The sequence below is a fragment of the Argopecten irradians genome, chromosome 6 (genome assembly GCF_041381155.1).
Source record: "Argopecten irradians isolate NY chromosome 6, Ai_NY, whole genome shotgun sequence".
NCBI classification, from domain to species: domain Eukaryota; kingdom Metazoa; phylum Mollusca; class Bivalvia; order Pectinida; family Pectinidae; genus Argopecten; species Argopecten irradians.
In genome coordinates this window covers 7696680-7720330 of record NC_091139.1, presented here as the reverse complement: position 1 = coordinate 7720330, position 23651 = coordinate 7696680, and the positions used below count along the sequence as shown (strand labels likewise).

The window sequence follows — 23651 nt, the reverse complement described above, 5'->3', positions numbered from 1 at the left end:
AGAACAGTACATGACAATTGACCCATGCGGGATTTGAACCTGTAACCCAGAAATTAATGGTTTCTGGTAAAATGTTGTGGAATCTTAACCTCTCAGCTGTCCACTGTGTTAATTAAGTAATGTGATTGCTTGGCACTGAAATTAAAGTAAGCATTATAGGGCTATAAAACTGATCAGTTGAACCTGTGTTGTAAATGTTCTTATAGTTAAAAAGTCCCTGAAAATTTAATATAAAATTTTATACTTGATATGAATGGTATATTTTTCTTGTGACCTGACGTATGCCTTATGAGTGTATACAAATGATGGTCCTGTTTAGTTTGCTTTTTGTTAATGTAAACAGCCCAAGTGTTTGTTGACAAGATGAAGGTAATATTCTTCTGTTGATGAAGTAATAACTTATCTGTTCTACAACACTTGTTAAACTTCACCAGATTCCTTGTGTATTTGTCAGCTTAATCTCTTAATACAAAATCTTGAAAACCAAAAATTAAATTATCAAATGTCGATGAATTTGTCATATATTATCTTTAGCAACTTCAATTGATTCTAATTTACTATTTTACTAAGATTTTTATGAAAGAAAATTATAGAATTGGATTCTCTTATTTAAAATTCAAAAATTGTGAAATATATTTGAAGTTGACAAGTCAGTCACCCTTTCTACAAATACCTGCTGAAGGTGTGTCCTATATATAAACTGTCTTGGTGGAAAGACATAAGTATTTCATTCACTGAAGTTATTTAAATAAAATAAAAGGACATTGTTATTCATGAGAAAAGTTTAAGATCAGACCTTTATGAATTTACCTGACACCTGTTTCAGGTTCACAACCAATACTTATGTATCGGGCCAAATGTCAACCATAGCCATTCATTTTACAGTACAGCCCAACCCTGATATAAGCAGGCACGTACCATATGATAAAAAGCTGGTAGTTACTCTAAATTGCCATGGTTAAATATTTTAAAAAGCTAACTGATAATTTTCTGAGAGAAATGTAGGCATATACATTAGATTGTTGAGTTACCTTCAGATAATTTTTCTAAAAATGCAGGGTCATTTTAAGTAAGTTTGAAACACCTGGGTGTTGGGTTTGAAGTTTGAACCTATGACCTTCCAAATTAATTCTTATTTGATAAATGCTCTACCTTTATCTAATCATGATCATTGACCCATTCTGTCCCGCTTTAGATTGATCTACAACCTCAGGTTTTCACTCACAAGAAGAATGGTTGCTTTTACATGTGTAAAGATGTTTTCCCTAAAAAATATGCAAAAACATTCTAAAGAAAACCCAGGTTCCATAAATTCTTGTAAAATTTACACCTCTAGTATAGATTATATTCCCTGTAATTTTTGAGGCTGGAAATTCTGAAATTATTTTGTTAAAAAAACACCTCAATGACCAGGAAGTGACCCAACATTGATGCATGAAAATGAATTTATTCCTATGCTAAACACTAATACATGATAGCTGACAATTATACCAGGTAATTATGATTTTTCAAATACATCTTTGATAGAGGTTCTGAATGAGAAGAACTTCTAGGCATTAAACGTTTTCCTGATGTATAGCTCGCCTCTGAGTTCAGTTAATATTATGTGTAAATTAAATCGTATGAGGGTCTATTTATATGAAATATACACTCAGCATGGTCAAAAGCTGTAGAAAAGAGACCTTTTGTTTGCCTGCCGATTTTATGGCAAAATAAAATGGATGCAGAAGAGAAAATATCTTCAGTTGATACATAATTTTATGGTACTTGGTTTTCGTATCCATACCAGATGAACTTTTGACCCCAGTTTATGTAAAGTTTACTAGGCACTTGAGAGTTCATCAAATCACCTGTACATGCCATGCTTAATGGTACAAAACTAAAGGTATCTACTTACATACTTCTGTTTCTCTGTCATAAAGAATTTCTCATCTGGTCTTCAATTTGTTTTGACTATTTATTTAAGATAATAAAATATGTTAAAAACAAGTTGATTTGAAAACAGGCATATTTATGTTTATAGACGGTAGAGAGAGAACATTTAAAAGCTGAATAGGTTTCACTCTTTAATACATTTGAATATTGCATGTCGAATATTAATATGTACAGGTATATACAAAGTAACCTTTTAAGCTCTATAGTCTTTCCTCTACTAGTCTAATGACATTTAAACAAATAAAAAAAAGGAAAAAAGTAAGTCAATTCAGTTTGATTTACTTAACAAAAAGGTGTACGAGGCTGCGTTTAAGATGTCTCATTATATTATCACAAGCCTTCCACCTCTGGGTTGCAAGTTTGAATCTCATGAAGGACAGGTGTAAGATGCTGACTGCTGGTTGGTAATTTTTCTCAGTGTACTCCGGCTTTCCTCCTCCATCTAAACCTGCCATATTCTAAATGACCCTATAACTGTATAAAAGGACATTAAACTTATAAAACTGAACTAATCAAACAACAAGGTATTCAAGAAAAGCAATCAGAGCTTGAATTGTCTTTGGAAAACGTTTGTTAAATCTGATTTTTTCAAAATATTCTATTGCACATTGACACTTTTACCTGAATAATTGTTAATCTGATGTCCCATTTCTTTACCTTGGATATAATAGATAAAATGGATTTTGTTATACAATATGATATTCTGTTGCCTAGCAACACAATGGATTCTATCTGTCCAGGTTATATAACGGGGCGAGTTGTAAATTAATTGATCATTCAACAGAAAGATAAAAGAAATATAACAATGGCTCAGAACATACAGATAATGACTGTACTTCCTAGCTTCCAATTCCTCTACTTTATGGTCTGAAAATGTTTGTAGTTTGAAATCTGGATTTGAGTATTTCTAATCTGTCACCTGATAATTATGATTTATACATCTTCATTGCATTCAAGGTGAAACTCTATGTTCTTCAAAGATTAATTAAACTCTTTCACCCCGTATGTAACAAACTTTATGTTCTTAAGCTTCAAAGATTAAAAGAAATTCTGCTGCTGTGTACAAAAAAATGGAGTGATATGTATCTTAACATGGAAATGGGAGACATGCTTAAATTTACGTTAACTAAGTAATTAATTTTGGACGTTGATATACTCTTTGAGTATAATAATGAGTTGTTCTGGCTCTTTAAAACCATTTACATGTAATCTAAACCTATATCCTACTTATAGTACCGACACGTATTGTAATCTGTGGTACCGTATAGTAAAATAGTCCTGCTATCATTCAAGGTGTATTGATTCGGTACAATACACTCCGATTCAACATTAATCATCGTAGTAAATTCATTAATTAAAGGCCTTTATTAATGACTGATATATTGTAATTATCGGCCAGACACAATAGGTGTATAGACTGACGAAATACTCAATGAACCGTGAATCTGATACACACCAGGGTAGATGGGATCTCTACGGAGATCTCGGAGACAATGTACGAGGTTGTACTGTTGAGAGGTTTTGATATATCTAGTACTGAAGGAGTATCAGAGGGTTAGGGGTCGGAGTGGGGGTGTCGACGCCATGACAGTGTCGACCAAAGTAGAACAATTATCAGTGGTGTGTAAGGTCATGATAGCAACAATTCTCAAATTAAAAGCAGATCTGTGTTTTTTTTCCAATTTAGAAACTCGACACACATGCACTCAAGGTCTATTTTAACTCATTCTTTCCTGAAAACGTATTTGAATTTGTCCATATCAAACAGATGGAATAGGTCATTATGAATTTTTAGGGTTGAATGAGTTAATCCTTGTAGACCATTATGATTCTATAGCTTTATCACTTCCTGGTTTTGATAATTTGTAGTCGTTGACCGTGAACTGACAGAGGTTACATGAGAAAAAGATAGTCATGATTGTTAAGTCACCTTGGTCAAGGTCATTGAGTTGATTGAAATCATTACAATTGATCGTATATCAAATGACATGTTTACATTTAGTGTCGTATTACAATCTGCATTTACACAGCTCAGACGCAATAAAAAAATCTTCTTTTAGAGTATTTGTTTAAATCTAGAGTAAAAGCAAAAGCTATGAATAATGTTGTATTGATATGCATTAGTAAGAGCTGGCAGCCTTTTGCTTCTCAGGTAAACTTATAAGACATGCTTTTAAAGTAATTTGGACCATGGTCAAATCTTGTGGTTATAGAAGATGTCAATGTGCATGGTGTTTAAGGTTCAAGATATGAAGGTTCCCTAGCTGCTTTGTGACGGTATTTCCAATTTGGTATATATTGAAACTTCATACACATTTAAATGTTTTGTATACATGAAGCATTGGTCATACATTGAGGAAATATAACTGCAGTTTTAAAATGCAAAGTATGACAGATTTGCACCATATGTGGTGTCATATTGTGACCTATGACCTCCTGATGTAACAGCTTTCTCTTAATCACCAGACAACAGAGCCACACCCGATCAGAAACTTGCCAGTAGATTTCGTTAAAGCTGAGCTTTTAATCATGAAAACTGAATCCTTCATTAAATGCACATAGTTATAAAGAATATAACTAATTGTAGGTGATCTTAAATGCAACTGATTTATAAAAATCGGCCCAAATGTTAATGTGTAAAGTTGTAAATGCTAAGAACTATATTTCCATCAAGGCTGCATATACCAGAATTATTGTAGATGATCTGAAATGTTACTAATTTATAAATAAAAATCAGCCCTAAATATAATGGTTAAAAGTTGTAAATTAGAACTAGATTTCCATCAAGGCCATACATACCAGAATGATTCTATAATGTGTAGAAGTCACAAATAGTAGGTAGTTAATATGCAGGAAATTACGACTGATAAACCATTAGTTTATTTAATCTCATAGATAAACATATACAGACAGTTCAATTCGTTTTCCATTCTCCATGTTAGACACTGGACACTTTTACGACTTTTTGTTTTGATTCACTGCCCTCTACTATAGTAGACATACTGTCTGACTATCTGAGATAAGTTTTAATGAGGTGGTAGTGTTATTGAACACATATTTTTGATTCCATGATGTCAGGATTAAACTAGTCAGCGACTGTCCCTCAATCGACCCGTAGTGGAATTCTATTAGGGGTGTGGGTAGCCAAGTGGTTACTACTTACACTCCACAACCCTAAGACTAAACAATGGAGCAGTTACCAGATGCTGACCAAACCTATGTCAGTGAATTTGCTCTCAAAGAACTCAGAATTTCTCTGCTATCAAACTTGATAGGTTCTTTAATGTCTATATAGACAATAATGAAACAAAACGTAATCAAGTAAAATAATGAGGAATTTTAAGCAATGCTTAATTAGTAGGTAACGGTTCAGAGTTTTACTTCTTATGCAAAATCTACCTGGAGATTTCTATGATGTTGTTATTCATAAATGAGTCTTTTGTTAATATCGGGAGAATATAGATAATAAGGGGTGCCAAAAACTGAAAGGACAATTGAAACTGAAATGGAATTGATGAGAATACAATAAAAAATGTAGGGATATAGATAGACCTTAATTAGCACAAATGCAAGGGCTTTGTCTGAGCTCTTGAAGACAGGCTTTTGCTTTTAAATTAGTCTAGACCAGAAAAAGATCAAGGCATAATCATGTGATCAGCTAAAGGCCATGGTAAACATTATATGCAGTATGATACAATCTAGAAATGGTAAATTAACAATTTGGAAATAGAAATTTTCTTAAGAATGAAGGTTTAGTTACAAGATCATTGGTAATATCGGAAGTGTAATCCAACATGATGGATCTTAATCATGGTGGTCTGGCTAAGTTCATACAACTTAAGACATCAAGCAATGATAAAAGAGACACGTTCAGGTTGACGTATTTATGAATAATGCTCATAAATGAATCCAATTCTGAAATCAGCCTTAGACTTCAGTTTTATGAATTAAACTCTTACACACCTATAGAATGATCACATGAACCTAGAGTTCATAAATTATGGCCTAGGTACATGGCATTATCCATATTTACGAAGATACAAATAGGATAGGGCACGGAACTTTGTCCTGGTGGGATTGGATTGTCCACGCGACTGTTGGCAGTCGACCCTAAATCTTTTTTATCGTATTGACACAGCTTCCATTCAGATCATAGCTTCCCTTTATCTGTAGTAGTCGGTCATAAATTGTCCTGTTCCGATAAGGAATCTCCCGAATCTGACAACCATTACAAAATACATTTAGGTTTACCCTAGTGTTAATTTGGTAAAGGAATCATTTCAGTGGACTTCAACCAAATGATTAATCATTATATTCATATTCTTATTTTCTTCATTCAGAATAGGACAAGGATTTAATAAAAACTATGTCTCTTAATTAATTGGTCTCAAGACAATGAAATGAGGAATCAGCATTTTTTATCTTGATGATTTTGAAGAATATGTTTTGTACATTTATTGAATTCACCATGGATGCTGAGTATATTACCATTGCTTTTTACGTTAGAAGAACAAGACATTAAAAACACATTATGATTGTGCAAATACACATGCATCTCATATGAACTCTAAGAATGTCAATCGCACAGAGGAAATTCTCATTGTCAAGGTTATCCTGCTCTTTGATTTTAAAGACAATTCTCAGAGCCAGATGTGCACTGAGGTATTAAGGATGTAAATTTAAGAGAAAAGACAGGAATATGTACAGTCAAACCTGTCTATAAAGGACACTCAATGGATACTGTTAAATGGTCGTTATAGCTAAGTGGCCTTTATACACAGGTCAAATTGTGTTGATTTTGATCATTCAGGGCTACAAGAAAGTGGCCTTATGAAGTAGGTGGTCTTTATACAGAGGTCGATCCAAAGCAATATTTTACTGTATGTTTAAACATGCATTTTGATATGAACTATTTGGAACCCTTATTGTGATCTTATTAAGCAGGCGTACGTTCTTTACAAAGAGGTGTGTGGTTGCATGCAAAGGCACCTGTTTTACCGGGTATGAAGTGTTGTGATGAAATACTATAGGGTGTGTTTGCCACCTTGGAGTGTTAAGTTTCTTAGTTGACATGGACACACATCGGTAGGACCTAGAAACCACTAAAACTGTTGTCATACAGAAGGCCTGAGAGTGTGTAATTATTGGGGTCTCCAATTAGGTGTGTGTATTCCCTTGTTATGGTGTGATTGATGTAGACATTTACTAACAAACACAAAACCATTAATACACAATATACTTCATCAAAGTCACAGATTTAACTTTTTCATTGACACAGGGTCAGTTTGCTTCTTGTCAGTGATTTGTCTTCTGATGTTTAAATTGTAACTTTTTGTTTAACTTTCTAAGACATTTGATGATAAGAACTCCTTAACAATTAAACATAGATCTTTACTTATCCAATTAAAATGAAATCTTGAGTTTATTTAAATCCTGTTTAATCTTTTACACATTAGCATCACAGTTATCTGCCCTTGTTAAATAATTTATATGATCATGTTCTTTGACAAATCTGGTTTTGATTTTAAAAAACGACATCAGAATAAAACAATCCTGCACTTTGATTTACAATATTCTTCAAAATATTCAATTTTTATGAAATAAATACCCGATGAACAAAAAATAAGATATCTAAATTGTGCAATTTTATTTTTACAGATCTGTCGAATAAAAGTTATCAATTAAGAAATGATGTTGTAGCTCTTTGAGAACTTTTCATTTAGATGATTATGATATTGATCATTCAAGAGTTTCCTAAGCCTAAATTACTATAAATTTTTGTTTTCTTGTTTCACAGATGTGGCATTAGGCATTTTCCGATACACTGTGACTTATTATTATCAACTAGAGAAAAGAAACAACCCAGTGTTATCAATCCATATCATATTTCCAGGTACACAAACATCAACAGGAAGTAGTTGTAGAGATTGTATTCCTGTTTCTGGTGAATAAGTTTCATGGGAATTATTGATCACTGCTAGTCCTGGTCGTGTAGAATGACCCGTTTGGACAGTTTATGACTCAAAGCCAAGCGACATGCATATTGATTAGAAATTATCGGTACATTTATTGGAATATTATTAGTATAGGGCTATCGCTGCAAGGATAAGTAGTATATTACACAGGTGCTCATTGGTACTGCTGCTGGAAATGATCTATATGGACAGGTCTTACTATTTATCTCTGTGCTTACCCTTATTTGAAGGAGTATGAGAATCTTATATGGAATTTGAAAATACTTTTTGTAGCTGTAATAGATCTTATAAAGACTAAAATGTTAAAAAGTAAAGAAAACCTTCTCTTAAATCAAATATGTAGATGTTGCTGATGAAAAATTAATAGTATTGATCATCAACCGCCATTAGGAATGGTTGCATGAACTCATATGAACCAGCTGTATATCTATTTAAACATTGATGAGATCCTTTTGGTACCTTTTATTTTAATGTGTAACTGTTAAGTCAAACATCCATCATTAAATATGAAATATTTATAAACCATGAATGAGATTTGGGGAACCAGTGATAACAAAGAAAATTGATTTTAACAATAATGGAACTAATAGAGCAATGTCATTGTTTATGATTGGTTAATTACTACAGGGAGTAGTGAAATTGATCAAGTTATTTAAATCAAATCGTTCTCGAATATTGATCTGTTTTGTTGGTAATGACTGAAGTTGAATTATGTCCATTGTCAATGAATTGTCACGTTATTTTATATATAGCAGTTGGCCAATGCCTTGGATCTTTTATATGAGCCAACTTGTGAACTTGATGAACTTGATGAACATTATTTCAGCTGATTCAATCAAAACATTTTCAGAATAACATAGTCTTCAGATGATGTTTTGATATTTGCTCATCAAATGATGGAGGTTTTAAATGGACAGTAAACCTGCCTTTAGCGACCACCTCTGTACATAGTCCACCTGCTGAATATGACACACCATTCTTAAAAGACATCACATAAGTGTGTAAAGACCATCTGGCTATAAAAGCCATTTCATCTTTGTTCCTAAGGCGGTCCTTATGGACAGGTTTAACTTTATATGTGTAATACAGAGAAAGTATCAACGAATCATTTCATTGGTGCAGATAATGATAATACAGTGAAGCCTGTCTTAGAGACCACCTTTGTATAAAGACCACCTGCATATTAAGACAATTTTCTTAGGGCACCAAAAGATCTTTTATAACCCAATCTGACCTGTGTATAAAGACCACTTGGCTATAAAGACCATTTTCGTTTGAATCTTGGGTGATCTTTATAGACAGGTGTGACTATACATATATGATTGATGTAACTATGGATATCAACTTTTTACACATTATGACCAGACATCGAAGTAGTCAATCTGTATCACTACAGTTCTTAACTCTCAACTGCTAGCCCTATGATAAAGAGTTTTCTGTAAAATGGTTTGTACCATAGAAAACATTGATTAACTGTCTGACTGGCTAGAAGGTGATGGAACACAATGGTAGTGTACGGCTTTGTAATACAAAAAGGTAAAATAAAGACTGTATTGAAAAATTGATGTTCTAATTTATTGTAACAGGACCTGAAGGAAAATTAGTGGAACTCAAAAACACAGGGCTTCCCATCATTTGTTAAATAGGGATAAAACTTCTATTGGTATGCACAGTTGAAAACATTGTTTTTATGAGGTATTTATCCTTTCAAATTGGCTCTTTACAATCAAGATGCAAATTAACTTGGAGATTCAGATTTATAAGCACCATATCTTTCCTTATACAGATTATGAAGCATGATCAGACTGGGTCAATCATCGGTGATCAGATGGTCAAATCAGTAGAGTTTTCAGCATGTGTTGTCTAGTGTTTGAAGCCGATTTGACCTCTACATTTTCTCTTCTCCTGTTACAAAAGTGGTGCCCCAACAAGATACCAATGATAGTGTGGTATAGGGTCTTGTATGTCTTCAAGGATGAAGTCTTTGAAAAAGGAGGGAGGATTTATTGGGACTGGACTGGGTTGATCATTGCATGGTGACCAGTTAAATTAGATCAATTGGTAGAGTATACAGCTTGTGTCTGGAGGTCCCTGGTTCAAGCCCCGGTCTGGACGATAAATTTTCTCTTCTGCTGTTACATTAGTGTAGTTTTTATGTGGTCTGTGTTCAAGCTAAGCTGATGTTACATTTAACCCCTACAGATGCCTAATATTAGTTTATGTTACACATTTAGATATGAATGCATTGGAGCATATTACTACTCTGTATGTGATTTTATTCATGGATTTTCTAAAGATCTACAGGAAGTGAATCATATATTCCGGATCAACTAAGAACTTATGATTATATTGATAGCTCTCTTTTAGATAACTGATCATGAAATAACTTCATAGTTTAAAACTTACCTGTTCAAAGACATCATAAGACTTAAACATTTTTATGGCCAGACTTTTCATAAGATTTTCCAAATGGATGATTTTATGAATATATGATTGTGCATTCTATGTCCAGATTTTTAAAGGTATTAGGGGGTTTATTGTACCTTGTATACATCAACACGCATATTTTCCCACGCATTATAATAAGTTGTACATTGCCAGTGTATTGTTTACTGTGACAACCGAGATGCAAAATGCAAAGAAATAAAACAATGGCTGCTGTACAGACATTCTTATTTGTTTGACTGATTATTTCAGCATTAAAGATTTATGTTTTTGTAATGAATTATTAAATGAACATACAATTAAACGATAAAAATTAACATTTTTCCCTGTTTTATTATTTTCTAGGGATGTCTAAGCTTTTCCTCTCATAAATATTCCAGACAGGAATGTGTCATGCTTCATAAATATTCTAAAGACTGTTGCTTTAAATCAGTTCCAGCACATACAGTACCTCTGAGCTCATCATTGATCTTTGTTACAATGTTTAAAATCTGTAACATATCACATAGAGAGGAATTTAGAACAGTTATCTCCCCTGATTGTTTTATCTCCCCTTCCTTGATTGTCTCCCCTTTGTTTATTACCGCTTTTACTATTCCCAATTTCTCTTTAGTCTAATGATATGTCATGAAATAATTAAATAAAAATATATATTACCAACGTGTTAAATTCTATATTGATTGTGATAAGATTTTTTTATAAAAAAATTGAGATAATAAAAAATATGTTTGGATATCAAAACATATCCCTTATATCCGTTAAATTTAAGTACAAAAAGAAATTATATAGAAACAAACTATATATCCCTTTTTTGTATCACTTATTATTGATTTTATAAAGAATTTTGATTTTCTTTTAAAAGTATCATTTTTCTTTTCTTAATGTTTTACATTTGACATGCCATCAGTAGCTTGTTTGTAACATTAAAATAAACAATCTCAAATCAAGCGGCAAGTTCCGCTCCAGGTATCACATCTACATCACAGATCTTAACTGGACCACACCGAAGTTACAGTATTCAAACCAATAAGCTCCCATGGTATTCAAACCAATAAGCTCCCATGGTGCTTAAATAATATAGAAAATGGAGGGGTGGTTAAATAGGACAAATTTGGACAACTCTTTCACATAATTATTTCACAAAGCAAGCCATAAGTCAATTTGCAGAAGATGTCAAATAAAGAAAATTGAACGGTTTTCATATTTTCTGTCTGTATTTTATTTGAGGTTAATGAAATTGAGGCTTCAAAGTAGGGGGAGGGGTATCGGTGCTTATAGGGACAGGATAGTGTGCCTATCGGGTTGAATACGTATACATCTATCAAGTTCATATTATTGACCCACAGGAAAAACCCAATAAAGGACTTTATTTGGAACCTTTAGAGCATTTTAACTACCCTGAGTTAAACCTGATCGATTTGCACTTTTCTCCAAAGAACCTTCTAGCTCATAGTATTGCTAGAAGGTGAGCGGAAGTTATGCTCTGGAAGAAGGCAAATCAAGATAGTTTGTGGCCTTCTAAGGATCTAGTACTATCACACATAGCGAAGGCTTGTGTCTTTCTGTTAATGTGAAAAGAAAGGATTAGGAATCCAAATGCATCCCTTTTTTATTCTAAGAAAATGGCCAAATATTGTGTGGGTATATATTTGCATGTCTAAAACATACTGAAATCATTTCAGAAAATAAAACATGCTGAAATCATTTCAGAAAATAAAGAAATTAAAGGATTGCTGGTTGAACTTTTTGAATAGAAATGTCAGATCGATTTGGACTCTTAGTATAATAGGGAGTTTTTCTCTGGATGACCATTTAAATTTTTATGCTAAATTGATGGTCCAATAGTCCAGCTGTCAAATTATCCACGAATGACCATCAGGTATTATATTAGAGTTTTACTGGCGTTTGACCACCTTGTTAGTCACGGTATAATGAACAGATCTGGTGACCAGGATTACGATTGTAATCAATGTTGGTATATTTCGAACCTACGTTATCGGGATCGCTGATTACATTCTTCTACCGTTGTCAACAAAGTCAATGGCATTTTAAATGAGTATTATTGTTTGTAATTATGTGTTGAAACGTCGGATCTATCATATGTGGTATTTGTTTACGACCCAGGTCACTGTAGACTTAGATTTTCTTCCCTGTGGGCAGGTGAAAAATACATCCCGTACCTTTAAATTGTATGTGATAGTACAACAGGTAACCCTTTCAACAGGTAGAATACTGAGGGACCGTCTCAAAAGGTGATTTCTGGTTCGTTTCACGTATACACTATCGAATTCAAAACAAGAGATTATCCTAAGGGCTAAACGACAGTAGAGATTTTGATCTCGTATTTCTTGAATATGATTTAAGTTGTATATTATTTGAATACTTTCAATAAACATATAAAAAACCCGCTGAGTATTTCTTTTTTTGGAAACAGAAGGTCATAGGTCAAGTATTTGTTGTTGATATCTCATTATTGCTAGGACATTTGATCTCTTTGATAGAGTTTTACATTACTATGGGGGATGTCGCCATGTTCTTCATAATCAACATATATGTGGAGACAACTATTTGTGAAATCATAAAACTATACCATTTAAACACTTCTAAACTTTCATATGATAGATTTTCTGATAGAACACAAGAGTTTAAAAACTTGTAAAAAAATGTAGAAAGTGTTTTAGTTAAACATAATAAGATGCTATAGTTCTGAGTAAATTGTATCTTTATGATCATTTTATGTTACATCGGTATGTTATATGAAGGGATATTTTATATGATAGATATAAACTGCTGATATTTTTTTTACCTGAAGCGATATGTTACTTGGTGAGTTTGATATGTGTGATTGGAGTTTTGTGGGTACAGGTAGTTCTGTGACTGATCGGCGTAAGTTTGTGTATAAATATGATGTATGGAACATGTTCACAGAGGTTAATAAAGTACAAACGCGGCGAGTATATCAAGAAGGAATCAGTTAAATACATGGCTAATAGGGGAGAAAAAAAATGTGGATGTGTGGGGGGGGGGGGGGGAGGGATAGCTGGGGTTGCATTGACCAGCACTGAGTTGTTTAACTATATATACCTATGTCCTGAAACAATACCACTAGCCCTCAACTTCTGGGTAGCGGGTTTGAATACCACGTGAGGTAGGTACTGACACTCAGGTTATTCTCAAGGTACTCCGGATTTCATATCCATTCTAAACCTTCCTTATCCTTAACTGCGCATGACTGTTAAAAGGACCATTAAAACAAATAAATAATAGTGTATCTAAGAGAGAAGATTATATAATGAGCACAAACTCCTTTTTTTTTTGCTAATTAATGCTGATATAATTATTATCCATTATCCAAAATGTCATGTATCACTGTAAAGAGGTGAACCATTGCGGCTTCCTTACTGGCTACTATTACCTGTATAAAGAGGTCACCTTTCCCTATCATAGCAATTTATAAAGGTATATTCATATACATGTCAAACAGCATGATGATCTGACATGATGCTATCCCCTATATCACACCTAAATCCCTAGTTTAATGGTATTCCCAAACTCTACGACTTAGATGATAAATTTATAATATATAATCACAATATTATTACAGTATCTATATGTCTATGTACATGGTGTATGCCCTGTATGGTTTAAATGTACAAAAGTGCAAAACCTGCGGCTTTCTCAGGTAGCTTATAAGTGTTCCAGTTTTTATTGACAAAACGTCATAGATTTCAATCGAAAACAGGTTTTAGATAGATATTTGATCATATGAACTCAGTCGTACATGGTATGTTATATGTACACACGAACCTTATGTAAAATAATTGAGTAAGGTAGGATGTATACCTGAGTGGCCTAGATATATCTAAGACCTATATGTGGCAGGTTTTATCCCACTACAGATGTATTGATAATCACAGGAATTAAGATATTATATCTCCATCGTGAATGACTTACAGTCAAACCTGCTTTAGGGACCACCTCTGTACAATGACCACCTCTGTAAAGACCACTCTGTATAAAGACCACTCTCTGTATAAAGACCACTCTGTATAAAGACCACCTCTGTATAAGACCATCTCTGTATAAAGACCACCTCTGTATAAGACCCTGATATAAAGACCACCTCTGTATAAAGACCACCTCTGTATAAAGACCACCTCTGTATAGAGACCACCTCTGTATAAAGACCACCTCTGTATAATGACCACTTCTGTATAATGACCATTCTGTATAAAGACCACCTCTGTATAATGACCACCTCTGAATAAAGACCACCTGCATTAAAGACAACTTGACGATAAAGACCACTTTCCCTTTGTCCCTTTGGTGATCTTTATAGAGACAGGCTTAAATGTAACTGAATATCTTATGTAAAAATTAGATTGATATGTCTGTGGTCTTTATGAAGTAAATTTCAAGATATCAGTTCAGAAGCTGAGTTTAAAGCACTTTCCTAAATGCATACGGATGATTTTAAGTGTACCAGGGAGATAGAATGATCAGTGAAAAGCTTATTGCACAGAACATTAATTAGGTCAACTTAATAAATCAGCTGCTGTGAAAAATGGGACAGCGCAGAGTATATCCTTTAGGTTGTCTGTGATAACTAGCTTGGGCTAATTGATCTTGTGCACATTTTATCCTTTACCAAAAATACTTAATTGGGATTACTTTTCAGGTCAAAAGGTCAAAGATCAAGGTCGCTGTAGCTAAATATAGAATATTCGTGATAACTCGTGTTGCATGTCACATATCCACTTCTTGTTTTCGTATTTGTTTTTAACCAACTCTGCCTTGGCATTCCATGTTATGTGCAAGTGTCCTAATCAAATTACTAAATGACTCACATCTTAGTTTTGTAGATTTGTAAATTCGCCTTAAGACAGAGGTCCTATTTCAGACTTTTTAGGCATTGTTGAGTCATATCGTGCAGCTATACTACTACTGGAGATATTTTAGTGACAACTCTATACAGTCTCATAGCCTCTTGAAGGTCAATGTCACGGAATGCTAGGTGATTTATCCTTCATATATATGTCAAGTTCCTTTGTTTTAAGAACATTTTGTATGCTTGTAGGTGGCAGTTAAGTATGGAATTGAAATCTACCTTTTTGTTCTAGATTTAGTTCTACTAATTAATTGTCTATTTATGCTGTCTCACTTTTGGTCTAAATTGCAGTTCAATAGTGCTTTTACAGAAAGGCTTTGGAGTTTGACCAAGGTAGCCTCTATCTACTGTCTCTTAGCCCGTTTTCCCTATCCCTTATCAGCTCATGTCTCTGCTGGTCTTTAACTCCTGTTCCAGGAGTGTGCCTTTAGAAGGTCCCTCAATGCCGCAGCCCTCACCCTCTGTCCTATTACCCCTATCCTCAGTACTTTTGCTTTTTCTGTTGTCCTCATCTGTCATAATGATCACTTGATATTGTCCAAATTCCTTTCTCTCTGTTCTCAAGCTCTGTCCTCTAAATAATCCTCCTGTAGGTCCTGGGCCCATACCCTCTGTACTTTTTGCTCCTCAGTCCCCAGGCCCTCTAAGATCCTTTTCCCAATTAAAAAAACTAAACTTAAAACAAATCTGCCATCGATCTCTATGTTTTCCCAGCTGCCACTGTTCTTCAGGAGATGTTTATTGATGTATATATATATATATATATGTCTTCTTATCCTTGACCCTTGTACCCTTAATGCCTATGCCTTGTCCTCCTCTGCCCTTGACATTTGTCCCCTTGTTTTAGTACCCTGATTCCTGTGCCAAGCGTGTCATCTCCCCCCCCCCCCCCCATGCCAGTATGTATCCCTTAGCCCTTATCTTTTGTTCCTTTACCCCCTTTGTTCCCCATACCCTGATTCTTGTCTCCTTTTTCCTTGTCCCCTTCCACCCAACATTTTTCTCTTGGCCCTTGTCTCTCTTGTCCTCAGGACCCTGATTCCTGTGCCCTTTCTCCTGTCTTTTTTCCCCAGCCTTTGACCCTTTGGCCCTGAATATCCATGTGCCATATCCCCATTCCTTGTCCCCATCCCTTGTCTCCACTGGCATTTGTCCTATGACAGGGATCAAATGAACTCTGAGACAACTGACATTTTACTAATTTTCAGGGAATAATACAAATAATACAAATAATACAAATAATTGTGCTCCTTAGCGATAACCACCATTCAGATGCGTTCCTTCCCCCTTCTGATGTTGATAACTATTTAAACAGTGTAAATTTCACCTCAAGCTCCCTGTAGAAATCCCTAAGAGATCAATGGCCGTGTTCTGGTACAACTTCCGACCCCCAGAGTAAACATTTATCCTCCCATTGACTGACACACTGGAGTATTGACCACAACCTAGGAATTTGTTTAGAAAGTTTGGTTCAACAGCTTTCATAGATACTTGTACAGGCGTTGGTTTAGTGATAGGGTTCAAGTCTTTCAGATAGTGTTTGTAAACAATACAGTTACATTCTCAAAGCTTATCCATTTCGTAATAATTATCATCTAGAAGGTTAATTTTACGTTGGTAATTTCACGGGTTTGACCTAAAACAAAAAAAATGAAGGTTAAAATTTCAGGAGATTGCAAGAAAAGGACATATAGTTTACCTTTTGTTTATCAGTTCATGGAAAATTTTCGCAATTAAGGCAATATGTCCCACGAAATCACAAAATATTATGCCCACAAAAATTACTGGCTTTAAGGTAGATTCAACAGCTGCTTTAACCTTTCCACCCCTGAAGACATATTTGAACTCTCCTTATTCAATGGCTGGCATATTATGATTTTCAGGGTGAAATGATTGATTACAGGGATTAAATGAGCATGTGACAGAAATTGTAGATATTTCAAATTCTCAGGATATAGAAAAAATGCCATCAAACTGTAATGTAAATGTGAACTACAGTGTTGTTTTCAAAACACCTGACATTTGCATTTATTTTATACAAGTTAAGCTTTTGTCAAGATATAAGTTTGTTTTGTATTGACAAATATACAGGGCACCCTGAAGTCTGTTGAAGTCCTTACAGACACGATCTGAAACGTACCCAAAACACATAACTGTGTGTATCTATTACATAGAAAGTACATTATCGGCTTTCATCTAATCCTGTAGCTTTTGTTGTTACGATGTGATGTGTTTTTGGGTACAAATAATTGATTTTCAAACTGTTGCCCTAATCCCTGCCTGGCACGAAAGGTAGTATACAAAACAGTCCAGTATTGTTGGAAATGATCCGGCAAATTTAGGGGAGGGAATTTTTAGTCAAGTGCTTGTTGATCTTTAGATGTGGACTCTGATTTAATTGTATATGTAACATTTGTAAGTGAAGAGTTTGTTCTTTGTGGAAGCCTGAGATATTAAATGTCATGTAGGTTGTTATAATACAAGTATTTGGTTGTAAATTCCCATTCCTTGTCCCCATCCCTTGTCTCCACTGGCATTTGTCCTATGACAGGGATCAAATGAACTCTGGACGTCAAATAGACAACTGACATTTTACTAATTTTCAGGGAATAATACAAATAATACAAATAATACAAATAATTGTGCTCCTTAGCGATAACCACCATTCAGATGCGTTTCTTCCCCCTTCTGATGTTGATAACTATTTAACCAGTGTAAATTTCACCTCAAGCTCCCTGTAGAAATCCCTAAGAGATCAATGGCCGTGTTCTGGTACAACTTCCGACCCCCAGAGTAAACATTTATCCTCCCATTGACTGACACACTGGAGTATTGACCACAACCTAGGAATTTGTTTAGAAAGTTTGATTCAATAGCTTTCATATAGATACTTGTACAGGCGTTGGTTTAGTGATAGGGTTCAAGTCTTTCAGATAATATTTGTAAACAATACAGTTACATTCTCAAAGCTTATCCATTTCGTAATAATTATCATCTAGAAGGTTAATTTTACGTTGGTAATTTCACGGGTTTGACCTAAAACAAAAAAAATGAAGGTTAAAATTTCAGGAGATTGCAAGAAAAGGACATAAAGTTTACCTTTTGTTTATCAGTTCATGGAAAATTTTCGCAATTAAGGCAATATGTCCCACGAAATCACAAAATATTATGCCCACAAAAATTACTGGCTTTAAGGTAGATTCAACAGCTAATTTAACCTTTCCACCCCTGCAGACATATTTGAACTCTCCTTATTCAATGGCTGGCATGGTTCATTATGAATTTTCAGGGATTATATGAGCATGTGACAGAAATTGTAGATATTTCAAATTCACAGGATATAGAAAAAATGCCATCAAACTGTAATGTAAATGTGAACTACAGTGTTATTTTCAAAACACCTGACATTTGCATTTATTTTATACAAGTTAAGCTTTTGTCAAGATATAAGTTTGTTTTGTATTGACAAATATACAGGGCACCCTGAAGTCTGTTGAAGTCCTTACAGACACGATCTGAAACGTACCCAAAACACATAACTGTGTGTATCTATTACATAGAAAGTACATTATCGGCTTTCATCTAATCCTGTAGCTTTTGTTGTTACGATGTGATGTGTTTTTGGGTACAAATAATTGATTTTCAAACTGTTGCCCTAATCCCTGCCTGGCACGAAAGGTAGTATACAAAACAGTCCAGTATTGTTGGAAATGATCCGGCAAATTTAGGGGAGGGAATTTTTAGTCAAGTGCTTGTTGATCTTTAGATGTGGACTCTGATTTAATTGTATATTTAACATTTGTGAAGTGTAGAGTTTGTTCTTTGTGGAAGCCTGAGATGATTAAAGGTCATGTAGGTTGTTATAATAAGTATTTGGTTGTAAATTCAATAATTGTACATTTACCTTTGGCACCTTTGTAATTGGTCTACAATATTTTGTATTTGTATTTGTTAATTGGCAAGACAGAAGAGCTGAGGTGGCAGTAGGGTGACAGAATGGTTAAGATGCCCTGACACATATTATCACAAGTCCTTCACTTCTCTGCCGCAAGATAGTATATCATGTGATGCTGTAGCCAGGTGCAGTGCACTGCTGGTTGGTGATTTTTCTCTTGGTACTCTGACTTTCCTCCAGCATATAAACCTGGCACGTCCTTCAATGACCCTGACTGTTTATAGGATGTCAAACTATAATCAAACGAATAACTGGCAATATCAAAATATTGTCATTTGGTGTCGTGTTTACGGCTGCATTTCTGTGTAAATCATGAAGGTTTTGCCTGTTAAAATTGCTGCCATACAATCTTTAACTGAAGTGTTTTGTTTTTCTATTATCCTCACAGAAGGCCCCTGTTGGTGAGTGGTTAAGGTGCTCCAACATTCTAGTATGAGCCCTCCATCTCTGCGTTCCATTATTAAATCAAGATTACCTTGTAGTATTTATGTCTCACCATCTGAAAAATATGCATCAAGCTATCAAGTCAAATTGACATGCATTGTTCTAGCTGAATTTAAATTCATTATATAAAATGATAATGACTTGAAAAACTAGGAAAGAGTTTTTGACCACAATGAAATAATTCATTACATTACCTCTCTCCTATATGAACTTGTGTTTAATCAATCACTTATTCAGTAACTTGACTTGGAGAAATTAACCATTGAACCTGATTAGATTTTAATGTGTAAATCATTATTTGAGAGATATACATTCTACTTCACTGGAGCTAAGATGTTGATAAGAGCTATTGGTACCTGATTATACTCCTCAAACACAGGTGTGTCTTCTGAACTAAGTCAATTTTTAACGCATCATAAATTCTTTCAGCTTAATTGAAAACGAAATGTGACATTTATCCATTTTAAAAAAAATCCAGTACTGGATAATTGAACTTAAACAGGATTGGTAACTAATGCAGAATCATTAAAGCCAAATATGTAACATCTTACAAAGAAAGATGGCACATATTTTCCGTGAGCACTTTTTCTTGGTTTAATTAATACATTTTGGCCATCTCTAGATGGGTGTGAGAAAATTGGACTGAATATTTGTACCTTTTCAATCTTGATTGAGTTGGATGTTGTTTCTTAGCTTAGAAATCCTTGTTCTTTGTAAAAATGTTTTCAGTAAACATACAAAATATGGAATTTGATACCTGGTGACATTGTATTGACATATTGTAGTTTTGCACTTGAAAGTTGAAGTGCCAAATTACTTTTTTCACATCTCACGCTTGTGAACTTAGTAATTCAGTAATGTTGGTTTAACCTCAGTGTGTAACAGAATCGTTCTATCTTGCATATTTCTCCATGCTATGATAAATATGACAACTTGATACATAACATGGGTCAGAAAAACCTCTGACTGCACTTAAGCACCCAATACACTATAGGACGGGTTGTAAAGTTGATAAAGCTGCATGATTTGTCACCTTCTTAAACTTCTCCCTGCAGGATAATGAATTTGTTTTATTAGTTTGAGTAAACAATCTCAAAAAATATCTATTTGCAAAGGTACATATTTCATGGGATATGACTTTCATTATTTGTTGTACTATACTACTTCTATTTGAAAATGTTGCTGCACAATTGAAATGAGATTTGTTTGTGAAGAAATAAATTTAAAAAAATTTAAAAGCTTTTTATTTTATCCCAAAACTGACATTTCGGTTTTTGTTGAGGAATTTGTGATTCAAATTCTATCCAGTTACACTATGAATAGCACAAGAAATTGTTCGTGTTACATTTATCGATACATTCTCACACAGCGGCTTGGAGAGTATACATTGCCCCTTGGTGTATATTATATATCATGTAGATCAGAGTTCATCAAGTTTGAATCAAATGTGGTGTGTTATTTTTTGCCTCTGGATTCAATTTTTCCCTTACAACTTAAGAGAAAATATCAATGGCACAGAAATAATATGTTTTTTCCTCTGTTAGAGGGTGGCAGTCAGGCAACTGGTTAAAGCCATTTTCTCACTAGCCTGCTATCTATATAAAGGTTGTCAATTTGAATCTGTGGAAGTACTGACCATAGGAGATGGTTTTTCTCCAGGTACTCCAGCTTTTCTCTATCTTTGAGACCTTGAATGTCTTAATGACACTAGCTGTTAATAGGAAATAAAAACAACAAAATAAAACCAAAGCTAAAACAAAAGTCAAGGTCCAAAGAAGAAAAAATAGTTAAAATTCAAGAGCTATTAATTTAATGTTATATTCACAGATTCTAGTGTAAAAGTTTTGAATGTTAGACATTTGTTACCATGATCAGCAACACTGCTATTGTATGGTTGTATTCTAATAATGAAATATTCTATACGTGGAAAAACAGCTCAATTTGAATATTGTATATAATATGATATTTAAATGGCTCCAATTTTCTTCCTGATTCTGTCTAAAAAATATTTTTAAAAATTGCTGACATTTTTCAATGTTATAAACCATGAGCTGTGTTGCGGTAAATAAACAAGTTTGGGATTGTTTAGTTAAACAGGTTTGCAGTTTATTGATGTAAACAAACAGGTTTGTAAAATGTGTACAGAATATAAAGTGCTCAATAAAAGTAACTTCCTGTATAGGAAATATTTACATATGTACAGCTTAATGTGACCATGTGGATGGTTTCTGAATTATAAATTCACTATTTTTTATTTTATTTTGAATTTAAACCATAATAAACTGATCAGTATCTTATTTCATTTCAGGCTGTGCTTTAATATTTGTAGTTTATACTAATGAAGATTTTTTGAAGAAAAAAAAATGTTTCTAATATGCTTATTTATAACTATTATCAGAGCTTTTGGAACCTTGTTACAGAACGATAAACATCAAAAATGTGTTTCATTTAAGTTAGGAAAACCTCAAGTTCAATCTCAGTAATTTACAAAAAAATGATATATATCTAGATTAGATCTGAATATCTTACCGTAATACATGCTTGTAGTAAGTTATATGTCTATTGATATTTGTATACAATCAGGTTACATGAATTTATCATACCAATACATGAAACAGGTGTTTAATTACTTCACAAATATAGATCAAATTTTATGAACATTTTATGGGTTTAAATTAACCAGGACTTTGATAGAAGCTATTTGGACCAAGGGGAATAACTCTTATCTGCTTAGTCAAGTCTCAGAGAAAGTTCCAAAGGAGGGTGGTATCCGATTTTAATCGCATAATTTCATAGTTTTTGCAAATGTTCAGTGAAATGCAGCTGTATAAGTTTAGATACAGAAATACAACTTAATTTCTTATCATGTCAATACATGTGACTGATGCTTAAATTAACAGTAAAACTTAAATAGATAAAACACAATGACACTTTAGTGTAGGGTGTAGGATCAAGGTTCTGACTTGTAGGGTGTAGGATCAAGGTTCTGACTGTAAGGTGATAGGATATGTGAACCAAGGGGAATAACTCCTATCCCCTTAGTTGAAGGGAAAGGTTCAAAGAAGGATGATATTCTGATTTCTTCAGTTAAGCTTAAGCATAAATTCATAAATATTTGTTCAGTGAAATTTTAGTATCTTTATTTCAATGAATATTTTGTATAAATGCAATTCTTTTCAATTTATCTTTTACAATAATGTCATTTTTGTTGTGTTTTTCAGGAATTTGGCTGATGTAACCAATGACAATGTTCTCAATGTGGACGAGTTTGTCTTGGCCATGCACCTCACACGAGGTATCCTTCAGGGCAGAAAAATTCCGAAGGCACTCCCTCATAACCTGAAACCCAAGTCCTCAACCTCAGTACAGTTACCTCAAATGTCTGACAAGGAAAAGGAGGCTTACGTTAAGGTGTTCCAGAGTCTCGATACAAGTAGGAAGGGATATTTCGAAGGTTTGTGGGATTTTGTAACCTATACCCTTTTTGTTTTTTGGTGGTTAATTTTTTTTTGCAATTTTAACAAAAAACAAAACAAAAAATGGAGAGAATGAATCTTGAACATTTTAATTTTTTGTGATCAGGCTTCAGTTCAAGAGTGTATATGATTTAACCATCTCTCAATATTTAGCAGATCAAATTTTTATGATTATACCAGTGACCCACAAAATTGTGAAAGATATACCATCCTCCGTGAAAATTACCAACTGTATGGTATATGAATTGCATGAGGATCATTATCTATAGACATATGATGTAATGTTACCAAGTTGATAACATTTATTGATACATGTATTCTTTATTGATGTTTTCAAAACAAATCGTTTGTTTAGCGTACTATAGATGATTTATTTTCCTGGAATTATTAATCATGTGCATTACTACTATGGCTGTTGCTTTGAGGACGTGAGATGTTGGTAACATGCTGGTAACTTTGAATGACCCTTAATCTCAATCATTCATTTTAAGATAAAGACTAAATTCAGTGTTTAGCATAAAAGATTTGAGTCA

General features: G+C 33.8%; 1 protein-coding gene across 2 annotated transcripts in view; it reads left to right on the top strand.

Moving 5' to 3' along the window:
- LOC138324864 (titin homolog) overlaps window positions 1–23651 on the top strand; it is a 137966-nt gene that overhangs the window by 36077 nt on the left and 78238 nt on the right. For both annotated transcript variants that reach the window (XM_069270073.1, XM_069270072.1), the window contains exon 4: window positions 22864–23096. In XM_069270073.1, coding sequence (XP_069126174.1) covers window positions 22864–23096 — 233 coding nt within the window. The remainder of the gene's footprint in view (window positions 1–22863; window positions 23097–23651) is intronic.